The sequence below is a fragment of the Erythrolamprus reginae genome, chromosome 2, assembly GCF_031021105.1.
Source record: "Erythrolamprus reginae isolate rEryReg1 chromosome 2, rEryReg1.hap1, whole genome shotgun sequence".
Lineage (NCBI taxonomy): Eukaryota > Metazoa > Chordata > Lepidosauria > Squamata > Dipsadidae > Erythrolamprus > Erythrolamprus reginae.
The window spans coordinates 35,032,256-35,044,525 of record NC_091951.1 but is presented as its reverse complement, the minus strand read 5'-3'; the positions used below and the strand labels follow the sequence as shown (position 1 = coordinate 35,044,525).

The 12,270-nt window shown below is 39.0% G+C and overlaps 1 protein-coding gene across 1 annotated transcript; it reads left to right on the top strand.

Annotated features, from left to right (window-relative positions):
• The first annotated feature begins 4,265 nt into the window (after positions 1-4,265).
• On the top strand, positions 4,266-11,745 carry LOC139159329 (vomeronasal type-2 receptor 26-like). Its single transcript, XM_070736651.1, has 5 exons — positions 4,266-4,307; positions 5,619-6,455; positions 8,406-8,633; positions 10,349-10,475; positions 10,844-11,745. Exons 1-5 carry the CDS (start codon positions 4,266-4,268, stop codon positions 11,743-11,745), a joined length of 2,136 nt encoding a protein of 711 aa, XP_070592752.1.
• Positions 11,746-12,270: the final 525 nt, after the last annotated feature.

Here is a 12,270-nt window from a genome sequence, read left to right as displayed (position 1 = left end):
TGTCGGGTCTTGTCCAACTGCTAATGTATAACAGTGACCCAATGACTGAGCGATAAAGTGTTTGGTCCTTAAACAAAGGACTGTTTTGGTATGTCAACTTGTAAAAGTCTGTCTGCATTGGAGGCCGACATGGGCACGCATCAGCCATGTTGCATTGTTGCAAAAGTTGATCAATTTTGTTTGCTTGTGAGAGGCTAAACCCCTTCTGAGTTTTCTGAATCTGAACTCCTAAGTAATCATGAATGTGTCCTAAGCTTTTCAGTGTGAAATGTTTTTCTAAACCTTTTGCAAAAATCTCACTTATACGTTGATTTGGACCAATGTAAACAATATCATCAACATAAACAAGAACAATTTCATAAACATTACCTTGCCCTTTTGTAAACACTCATTGATCAGAGTCGGACTTAATAAAGCCCATTGAATTTAGCTTGTCAATTAGACATCTATGCCACATTAAACCAGATTGTTTCAATCCGTACAGACTCTTTTGCAGGTGCCAGACACGTCCTTCCTGGTCCTGGAATCCGGGTGCACCTTTCACGTAGATTTCTTCATCTAGATCAGCATTCAGATAAGCAGTTTCGACATCGAACTGGAAAACTTCTAAATTCAGGGCAGTGGCAGTTGTTAAGGCGATTTTGACACTTTCATTTCTGACAGTAGGTGAATAAGTATCGGTGTAGTCATCTGGAAAAGTCTGAGCGAAGCCTTGTGCTACTAATCTTGCTTTGTATAGTTCCTCACCGTTTGGCTTTCGCTTAATTCTGTAGACCCATAGTGTACCAATAACTCTCTTGTCCTCTGGAGGGTCAACGTGTTTGTACACCTTAAGTTTCTTTAAACTGTCAAGTTCAGCTTGCATGGCATCATACCATTTTTCTTGTTCAGGTTCAGGTAAATGTCTTATTTGATGAAAATTATCGGGAGGAAGTAAAACATTGTTACAAATAACAGGAAACAGTTTTTGAGCTACTTGCGCTTGATATCTCTGAGGAGGAACTCCTTTTGTGGTTCTCTTGGAACGTCTTAGAACCGTGGTCCATTCATTTTGGTCATCTCCATCTTCATTTGCATCGCTAGTAACATCATCTGCAACTGGTGAAGACTGTACATCAGGAACAACTGGAACATCTGGAACAACTGGAACATCTGGAACAGCTATCTGAGAGTCAGGTTGCGCTGTACCTTGGACATCTTTAGGAAAATAAACTGAAGTATCATTACTGTGTATTCTGGACCAATTTGTATCTTCCTCAAATTTTGCTATATAGGAAATAACACCTCTCTAGTTAGAGTCAGTAAATTTGTAGTACTTGGAACTATCATCAAAACCTATAAATCTCAGTCTTTGTGCCACTGGACTGCCCTTCTTTCTTTGAGCCAGTGGAATGTTAACCATGGCATACGAGCCAAAAATGTGAAGGTTTTGAATGTCGGGTTTCTTCCCATAGAACATGTAGTACGGAGTTTGTTTTAAAACACTGCTCCAAGTACGATTAACAAGGTAGTTTGCATACCTTAGTGCTTCGCCCCAGTAAGCATTGTTGAGATCAGCGTCTTCTAGGAGAGAGCGATACGTAGTCTGTAAAACACCTTGGCGTCTCTCAACAATCCCGTTGTGCTGAGGCGTGTAAGGGGCTGAAGCTTGGTGCCATATTCCTTTGCATCTCATCCGGTTCTGGAATCGCTGAGACATGAACTCACCGCCACGATCACTTTGGATTCTTCTGATACAGACACCAAATTGATTGTAGACCTTTGCAGCAAAGTCTGTAAAGATCTGAAACGTCTCTGATTTTTGTTTCATTAGATACACAAAACCATATCGAGAAAAACTATCAACAATTGTTAAGAAATACTTATTGTTACCCCTAGTAGGCTGAAATGGACCGACAATGTCGGTATGAACCAAATCGAAAATGCGTGAAGACAAACGAAGGGCATGCTTAGCAATGGGGGAAGCCTTTGATTTAGATTTGTTACAAACAAAACAGTCGAGATAAATAGGACAATTACTATCGACTTTGAAACTGTTCACGCACTCGGGCATCTTGGATAAAACATCATATGAAGCATGGTCCAAGTGTCGATGCCAATGGTGGATGCACCTGGAATGAAAAGGTTTATTTGTTACTACAGGTTTAGCATTTGCAACATTATGCGGAACACCTTGAGATTCATTGGTTTTATGAGCCTCTGATTTTATAATAGCAGCAGGTTTTCTCTCTGGGCCTGCGCTTTCATGGTTTGGAACGCTTATACTTACATCTACCAGTGAACGAAAATTTGGCTTCAGGTAGAAAACACTACCAATCGGAATGGCATGTGCGACAACAGTTCCATTTCTAATAATGTGGATATCATAGTTCAGGAGCATAGCTTTGTAGCCTAAGTCTTGGTTTAGGCGATGAAGGCTGAGTATGTTGCTTTCAGATTCTGGAATGTAGAGAATGTGTGGAATCATCTGGTCTAGTTCATCTATGTAGATAGTTCCTTCTCCTTCGACTCGGGATAGGTTATTTGAGAATCCATACACCTCCTTTATGTCAGTTTCATGTAATTCAGTAAAAAGTTCTTTTTTGTGAGTAATGTGAAAAGCAGCTCCGCTATCCAAAGTCCATAAATGTTTTGTGCTATACTCACAATTTGAATCAGGAACATTTTTAAGAAGCACAGTATTGATTGTAGAGTGTGATTCGCCTTCGGAATCTCGTTGAGCTGATTTGGAGTTACTGGGACTCCTGTGTTCCAAATTAATGACTTCTTCTTCTTTTAGTGGCGGCAAGATGGAAAATTGCTCTTGAGTTGCAGCCAGCATCTGTTGCTGTAGTTGAGGACGTGGTGCCAATAATGGCTGAGCCGACTGAAGTGGGATTTGCACCGGTTGTATGGGCGTAGCAGGAACTTGTGGCGGTTGTACCTGTGATAATTTCACCCCTTGACTTGGTTGGGGTACTTGTTGCGAAAATGTCTGTTGAGGTACAAACCTTCCCTTGCTTGCAGAATAGAATTGTTCTGCTGAAGCTTCTTTGTTCATTTGAAAATCTAAAAAGAAATCTTTTTGGCGCAAATCAACATTTTTCTGACTATCTAAAGTTTTTGGTGACTTGTATTGCTTAAAACAGTCACTGGATGGCGCTCCTGCATTTTCTGGCAATAAAACAACATTTTGGTGCAGTTGGTGCAGGTGCTTAATTTGGCCACCAGGTGGCGCATTTTGGATCTGGCTTGGAAATGAGCCAAATTCCTGAGGATAAGTTGAACTGGGTATTTTCTCAATTTGGCCACTGGGTGGTGCTGCACCTGGTTCCTTGAGTGCAAAGGAATGCATGACCTCATCATTAGGCTGTCTCTGGGCAGACTCCATTTTTGTCTTTTGTTCTGGTAAACCACATATTTTTCCTTGGCAATACTTTAACTGCATGCTTGTTATCTGATCAAGTATGATCTCTTTTCTCATTAATTCAGTACAATGGAATCCTATAAGATCCTTCTTATGCTGTATTAGATCACATGCATTCATGTCTAGCTTCAATTGTAATAAACATTTTTGCGTAGCGTTAATTTCAAGCCTCAAATCACTAGCTAAGGAGTTTAGAGTTTTCATATCAATACATTATAAGAAAGGCTGGTATTCTTTTGAAGCTAGTTCGGAAAACTTTATCAACACCTGGTTCTTATTAACTTGTGGCTGAGCTCCAAGGATATTTGGCATTTTTTCTAGGTGATAAGGATTCAAAACATTTGTTTTCTGTAATGCCACTGAGTTAATATTGCCTGCATGATTCTTTAGAGAACATTGTTTTGCAGAGAAGTTAGGAACATTAGGGACAGTTTGACTGTCTTTTAATTCTGGCAAGCAATAAATTGTTGTAAAAGAGTCATTGTTAGAAGCGTCATTTTTACTCACATTTTGCTGAGCTCTATCTGGAACCAGAGATAAGATTCTTTCAGAAGAAATTCCTTGTGCTTTGGAAGCAGGCATGTTGCTTTGAGCGTAGCTAGGCAGCTGTTGAGCTGAAGTTGTGAATCTTTCTTTAGAGGCATCTCCTGCCGAAGTCTCCATATTTTTTTTTGCTTCAAAGGCAGAGAAGTTATCTGCGCTTTATTTTGTAAACCATCGTCTCAGCTACCATGTTGGGATGGATGGAATTTTAATGAGTCCTCGGCAGGCAGGAATCAAAGTAAAAACAAACTTTATTTATAAAATAAAAAGGAGTACATTGTGCCAGCTGGCACTTTATCAAGCAGCCTAACGGAACATGGCTGAAACAGAGAAGAATATAGATTGGAATGCTTGTGACGTAAGCAGGCGGATGTGACATGTAGGAAAGATATGAATTGTGGGAGTGATGTGTGAGGGGGTGTGATCAGAGGGGAAAAACACACATTAACTCTTTAACTACTGAATGTCTCTGTTGGCTGGCAATTCTCAGCGTGACAATAATAATAATAATAATAATAATAATAATAATAATAATAATAATAATAATCATTATCATCATCATCATCATCATCATCATCATCATCCAATATTAAACAATTGCTGGGGGGATGGATATAGCAAATATTTCAAATCCAACATATGAAGCAATCAAATAAGTAGTTATAGCCTATGAGAAATTAATATATTTGTTAGTTTAATAAGATATTCCACAAGTGTATAGCAATATCCAAAGATCTGGGAGACTGCCACAAAGAAGACGGGGTCAATTTGTTTTTTTAAAAAAACAGATAGTAGGACAAGAAAAAATAGATGGAAATAAAGGAAGGAAGTAAATTGGAATTAAGGCTTTGAGGAGAATTAACCATTGGAACAGCATGCCTTCAGAAGTTGTGGGTGCTTCACTACTGGTTTTTTTAAAGAAGACAATGGAGACATTCATTTATCTGAAATGAAAGTGGGTCTCCTGCTTGAGCAGGGGGTTGGACTACAGCAGGGGTGTTACTCGATTTCATTGAGGGCCAAATAAGGGTAGCTTTTGACCCTGAGGGAGGTGTGGCCAATATGGGTGTGGCCAGCATGACGTCACATGTGTCAGGGGCACCTATGGTGGCCCAAATGCTCTGTCAGTGAAAATGGGCTCCTCTGCTCTGCTTTCGGCTGGTATAGCTTCCTGTAACCCTCTACCAGTGAAAACGGAGCTCGGGAGGGCCATGTGTGGCCCTCTGTAGCTCCATTTCCAGTGGCAGAGGCACTGCGGGCCACTCTTTTGCTATTTCTAGGGCAGCCCCACGGGTGAGATCTAAGCACATTGGGTTTTATATCACTGGACTAGGGTCTCCTGCTTGAGCAGGTGGTTGGACTAGAAGACTTTCCAGCTCTATTCAGATTGACTATTTGACTGAGCGTATGGGTGACTCACAGAATAATAATGTGATCAGAAGTGTGTACTCTATGAGGATACCCCATGAACATCACCCACAGATAATTCAGAGCTCCCTGCTTTCAAAGGGAGCATACAAGACAACAGGAGAGGACATCAAGAGAACTAGCAAAATTCATGCAATTATTGTTTGAAACATCTTGGCAGTGGGGAAAGGCCCTTAAATTTATCATCTGACTTTTATCATTAAAATTGGCACAAATACTAATACTTCCTCTTTTATCTTAGATCAACTATAGTGTCATTAACCAGATAGCTGAGCAAAATCATCATTTTCCTTTTTCATATCGGATGACCCCAAACCAAGAACCTCCTTACTCAGCAATTGTCAAGCTGCTCCTGCAGTTCCAATGGACGTGGGTCGGCCTCCTTTCTCAGGACAATGAAAAAGGAGAAAAATTCAAAAGACGCTTGGAAGTTATCGCTCTAAAAAATGGAATTTGTATTGTCCTCTCAGGAACCGTCCCAGAAGCAAATATGAAATCAAGTGCTGGAGAAACTGTCATGCAAGAAAAAATGAAAATGTTCTTTTCTCTTATCGAGAGTCAAATAAAAATTATAGTATGCCAACTAGATTCTAAAGGCTCAGGAATGTTAGCAGCAATAATACGAAAAATTGATATGAGTAATAAATCCATTGTGGGAAGAGTGTGGATTGCAACAACCTTGACAGCTTTAAATGTCAAAGCTTTTGACCTCTTGGTTGATCTCCAAAATAAATATGCTCTGTTTTCCTTCCTCATCCAGACAAAGAGAAGGACTCAATATTATGACTTTAATTCTTATGAATCTATGGTCCTATTCTATGGAAAGGAAGCATTCCAATGTTCTTATTCAAGTCCTGTGTTATCTAAGAAAGTTTGGAAAAAATGCAGAGAAAGGGAGAATTGGGAATTCCCAACCCATGATGTGATTGCAAGAATTCTGTCTCAGGATTCCTCCAGTATTTCCCAAATAATTCAAATCGTGGCCTGGGTCCTGAGTGCTGCCTCTTCCTCCCAACAGTGTAAGAGAAGAATGCAAGTTGGAAACCATCAAACACCCCAGATTGTACAGCCATGGCAGGTAAGTCTTCTCCGTTGAGGTTCCATTGATTCTCCCCTTCCATTTCCTCAATCTTAAATTAAATGTAGAGAGGGGCGAGATATTCCAAAGGAGTTGGCCAGTTTGTGGTATTTGAGAATGAGTTAGGGAGAGATGATTGAGAAAAATCTTCCAAAGTTAAACAACCTTTGCTTCCTCCTGGGAACCAAGAACATTCCCACCAGAATGAGGATGAGTGAAGTCACCAGGCAGCCGATGACACCTTCATTGTACCACGTGACTGTTTGAAAAGGGGAAGAAAACTTTTACTTTTAATTAGGTGAAAACTGTGGGAACATTTAGCCTTTGCCTATATGATACCTCCAGTAAAACTGGTATTTGAGGATTCTGCTTGCCTTAGAGTCCTGTTTGCTATGAGCATATTATTCATTTTATTTATTTATTTATTTATTTATTTATTTATTTATCTATCTATCTATCTATCTATCTATCTATCTATCTATCTATCTATTTATTTATTTATTTGGACTTGTATGCCACCCCTCTCTGTGGACTCAGGGTGGCTCACAACATATACCAAAATACATGACAATAGTTTGTCCAATTAATATGCTAAAAAAGAATTTTTAAAATTTTAATTTTAAAACATTCATTCGCATTGACAGTGAGAGAGCTAGGATAGAGAAAAAATCTTCCAAACTTATCAACCTGTGCTAGTTTGAGATGCTTTTGTGACAGAAATGGTTCTACAGTGACAATCTAATTTTCAAAATTAAACAAGCATCAGAATATTCCAGCAATCCTCAACCCTTTATTGTGATGACAAAGTGATCTAGTCTGCAGGTTAAGGATTTGAGCTGGATTGTTTGTTCTGAATTAAAATTGGATTTTGCTGGCTAAAAGTTTCTAAGTTAGCAACAAGATATAAACCAAAGCATCTTCTTGGGGCAACAAAAGATTCAACCACACATCTTCTGAACTAATGGATATGCTTCCATAGCTATTCTTTGAAAGAGATAATATCACTATGTAATTTTTGTTACTTTCCTAGCCCAAAGTTAAATTCCACTAAGTTCTTCCTGATTAGGACTAATGGTAAAAATGTATTCTCTATCTTCTCCCATTACAAGTGTTCCCATATCTGAAAATGGTCTTGATTCAGAAGGGAGTATGACAGTGAAGCCGCAGAACATAGAACATAAAATAAAGAGTATTAGAATTTGAAATGACCTTAGAGGTTTTCCAATCCAACCCACTAATCAAGCAGGAGATCCTGTACCTGTGATGGTGAACCTATGGCACACATGCCAGAGTTAGCACATGGAGCCATATCTAGGGGAACATTAGACATTGTCCTATGTTAGCTCTAGCGTACATGTGCACACTGGTCAACTGATTTTCCACCCTCCTCAGATCATTTTCATCTTCCCCAGGCTTCAGAAAAGCCTGAGGAAGGCTGTGAATGGACCCAACAGCCCAACCAGAAGCTTTCCTGAAGCCTGGGGGGGGGGGGGGAGAGAAAAATGGTCCAATGACCCAACCGGAAGTTCATTTTTGAATGTTTGGTTGGGCCATTGGTACGGGTTTTTGTTGCCTTTCACAGGCTTTGGAGGATTTCCTGAAGCCTGGGGAAGGCAAAAATGACATCCTTTGAAGATATTGAAGAATGCTGAGCCTAAAATGGAAGCTTGGGGTGCCCCAATGCTTACTTCCCTCCATGTGGATGAGGTTCCCCAGAGAACACCATTTTGAATCTGTCAGCCAGTTACAAAGCACTTGATGGTGTTATCTATTCCATGTTTTCAAGAATGTGAGATAAATGTTTGAATAAGAGCTGTAAACAACTCCTGAAGCTTTCTTGGTGATGTTGTTGCAGTGGGTTCCAATCCAGAATACCTCCAATCCAGAATAATAGCAAGAAAAACACTGAATAAAGCCTCAAATTGTCATGTTTTTTAAATGTTTCTGCAGTTTCATAGGTTCCTGAGAAACTTCCGACATTACAATATTTCCAGAGATGGGACTTCTTTTGATGAAAGTGGAATTCCTATTGGTGACTTTGATATCATGCAGTGGACATCAGTTTTGAACAAATCATATGTGGGGGTGAAAATTGGGAGGGTAGAAAGAAAAATCTCCTCGGAAGTCAAGATTTCCATCAATCAAAGTGCCATCCAATGGCCAACTTTATTTAACAAAGTACTTGAGACTGCTTGGAATTTGCTGTTGTATTTGTCTCCATATGTTGAATTTTTTTCAGCTAATAAACAATTCTTATTGAGGCCAATTGAGATAACTTCCAAATAATAGAACTTAAAGCCTCATTAATTTATTAGATATCATTTTACTTTAGAGGTTTTACAATAATCTATCACACACTGGCACCTGCTGCATTGTATTGTATTGTATTTTGGCGTAGAAAACCATTTCGATCTGTTAAGATTTTTTTTAGTCTTTCAGCTATTATGGTTGCAAAAAAATTTATAGTCCAAACTTAAAAGTTAGATTGGTCTATAGTTTTTAATATGTGCCAAATCTGAATTTTCCTTGAGGCCCAATGTAATGGTTGCTTCTTCCCACGATGCCAGGATTTTTGCATTTTTTAAAACATCATTGAATACTTTTATTAATATTGGATCTAGAGATTCTTGCAAAGTTTTGTATATTTCTGCCATCAGGGCCTGGAGCTTTGCTATTTTTTGTTTCTTTATTGCATCTGATAGTTCTAGTGGTTTAGTATTGTTTAGTATTTGTTTAGTATTGTTTATATTTCTTGTGGAACTTTTGGAAGTATTTTCTTCTGTAGGTACTGCCATATTTTGTCTTTGTTACTTCTTTCTTTATCTTCATATATCTTTTTGTAAAATTCATAGGCCACACTTTTCTTCCCTTCATTTTGATATATCATCTCGCCATTATCATTGTATAATTTAGTAATCCTACTTTTCTCCCTCTGTTTCTTTATTCTATAGGCCAGTGATGGTGAACCTTTTTCCCCCCAGGTGCCGAAAGAGCATGCGCACACTCTATTGTGTATGTGCGCATGCCCACGCTGGTAATTCAATGCCAAGGGAGGATGAAAACAGCTTCTCCCATCCCCCTGTTGGATTCAGAGGGTCCTTTGCCTCTCAAGGTGCCCAGCCCGCTAGGACTGAGCCAGGACCTTCCGGAGTAGATGGCTATTAAAGTACAAACCAAGCATGTTCGAATGAACTAAACTTTTATTAGAAAAGTAGAAAAAATAAAGTTTGTCTTAAGAGACATAAAATGGACATCTACATTGCTAGAGAATGTAAAGTGTAATGGAGATGCTCGGAAGCTACAGAGCTTCTTCTTCCGGCAAGAAGGAGGATGTGAGCAAAGCAGTTACATCACAAAGGAGGAGCTACATTAATAAACAGAGTTAACTATCTAACTACTGAATGTTTCTCAATGTCTTTGGAGGCTGTCAATCTACAGCGTGACACCCCCACCCCCCAGAGGCCCTCTGGAAGCTGGAAACAGCCTGTTTTCCAACTTCTGGTGGGCCCAGTAGATTCATATTTCATCCTCCCCAGGCTCCAAAGGCTTCCGTGGAGCTGGGGGAGGGTAAAATCACCCTCCCCCATCCTCCATTGCCCCAGAGAGATAGAGATGTTATACATACAGTAAGGAGAAACACCTTTTGCAATGGAACTACTTTCCTTTGGAAAAAAAGAATAAGGCAATGAGTCTGTTTTGGAATCTACAATGGAGATTGATACAGAAAGAGAATGACCTTTCATTTCCTCCTTCCAAGTAGAGTAATTAAAGTTTATGACACTACTCCTTGACTCATTTTGCTCAATGCACTCCTGAGCTTCTAGAAGCCAGTTAGTTCAGTAAATCCTTCTAATTCATATATTGCCCTAACTAATCTTTTTGCTCTTGTTTAGATGCTGCCTTATTCAAGATGTACAGAAAGTTGCTCCCCAGGGTTTGCGAAGCTTGTGAGAGAGGGAGCTCCAATTTGCTGCTACGACTGTTCTCTGTGTGTGGAAGGAACATTCTCTAGGCAAGAAGGTATAGTAGGTGGTTCCAAAAATAAAAAAAACAGAATACAATTGAAATTCTCTATTGATATTTGGAGGTATATGATCAAGAAGCAAGAAAAACATCATATTTCTTGAAGGCCTCCACCAACTTTTCAAAGATTGGGCAAAATCAACAAATTTTGTATGATGATGTTAGTGTTACAATGAATAATGAATAGTTCTTGCTTTTTATTAAGTTGTTACTTTCTTGCTTGATTATGGGAAGAGTACAGGTTTTCACAGCTAATAATCACATTCATCTTTAGCCTTTAAAAAGAATGTTGATTGTTTTAACTAATGTTGAGTCATATGGATATCCCTGGGCAGAAATATTATATTATCCCATTTTTTCCTCAGATACAGCCCATTGTGAAAAGTGTCCAGATGATCAGTATTCTAATAAGAAACGAGATCAGTGTGTCCCCAAAAGTATAAGTTACTTATCCTATGAAGAATTCTTGGGACTCATGTTGACTTTCTTTGCCATTGCTTTGTCCCTAACCACTACCTTTACACTGGGAATCTTCATTAAATACCGAGACACTCCCATAGTCAAAGCCAACAACTGTGAACTCACCTACATCCTCCTGCTTTCACTCCTGTTTTCTTTCTTGACCTCCCTTCTATTCATTGGTCGCCCTATGAAACTTACTTGTCTCCTTCGACAAACCATTTTCAGTATTCTTTTCTCAGTTGCTGTGTCTTCCTTGCTTGCCAAAACTGTAATGGTGGTGGTGGCCTTTCTGGCCACAAAGCCAGGCAGCAGCATGAAAAAATGGCTGGGGAAGAGTTTGGCCAACTCTATTGTTTTATCTTGCTCTGGTATTCAAGTAGGCATCTGTACGACATGGCTGGGAATCTTCCCCCCATTCCCAGATTCTGATTTTCATTCCCAACCAGAACATATCCTGCTGCAGTGCAATGAAAGCTCTGTCACCATCTTCTATTCTGCTCTTGGCTACATGGGTTTTTTGGCTGCCATCTGTTTCTTGATGGCATTTCTGGCTCGAAATCTGCCAGGGGCCTTCAATGAAGCCAAACTGATCACCTTCAGCATGTTGGTTTTTTGTAGTGTTTGGATCTCCTTTGTTCCCACATATCTGAGCACCAAGGGGAAATACATGGTAGCCGTACAGATCTTCTCCATCCTAGCCTCCAGCATGGGTTTACTGGGCTGCATCTTTATCCCCAAATGCTACATTATTATTCTTAGACCAGCCATGAACACCAAAGAACATCTAATGCTAAAAAAACTTTAAAGTTCCTTTCGTTGTTGTCTATTTTTGTACAGTTTACATGCTGTATAAAATCACATTCTTTGAAATAATGTTTTATGTATTGTAGCTTATCGTTCTTCATTCCATGTGTATTTTAAAGTATAATAATTCAAAAGTAAAGTTTCTAAAACAAATCAAACTATTTGAATTAATCATATCCTTCAATTGCCACAATATGAATTCATGTTAAATCATAAGCATCATCAATGGCATTAATAAAATGTCTGTTACCAAGGATTTTCTGATATGCTTTTAGATTAAATTAAAGACTATGGGTAATAATGATGTATGTTTTTGTTACTATATAGGTTGGCATTATATTTTATGCATTCATGTATATACAATTTGGCTGAACCTGGATGTAAGATTTCTCTCATTTACTGTGAGAGTAACAAGGGATAACAGATGTTTTTGGCTATGAGATCAGAGTCAGATCAGAACTGAAGAAGTTTCTTAGATGAAAAGTGAAACTTTTTTCATAGAAAAACTACAAAGTCTAGTTCCCTC

What these genes read in the sequence shown, in the direction of transcription:
- LOC139159329 (XM_070736651.1), top strand. Translation starts at nt 4,266, where the DNA reads ATGGCTGAAACAGAGAAGAATATAGATTGGAATGCTTGTGAC. An exon ending in TAGATTGGAATGCTTGTGAC is followed by an intron (nt 4,308 to 5,618) that starts GTAAGCAGGCGG and finishes CTTTTATCTTAG; the next exon opens with ATCAACTATAGTGTCATTAA. An exon ending in GGCCAACTTTATTTAACAAA is followed by an intron (nt 8,634 to 10,348) that starts GTACTTGAGACT and finishes GCTCTTGTTTAG; the next exon opens with ATGCTGCCTTATTCAAGATG.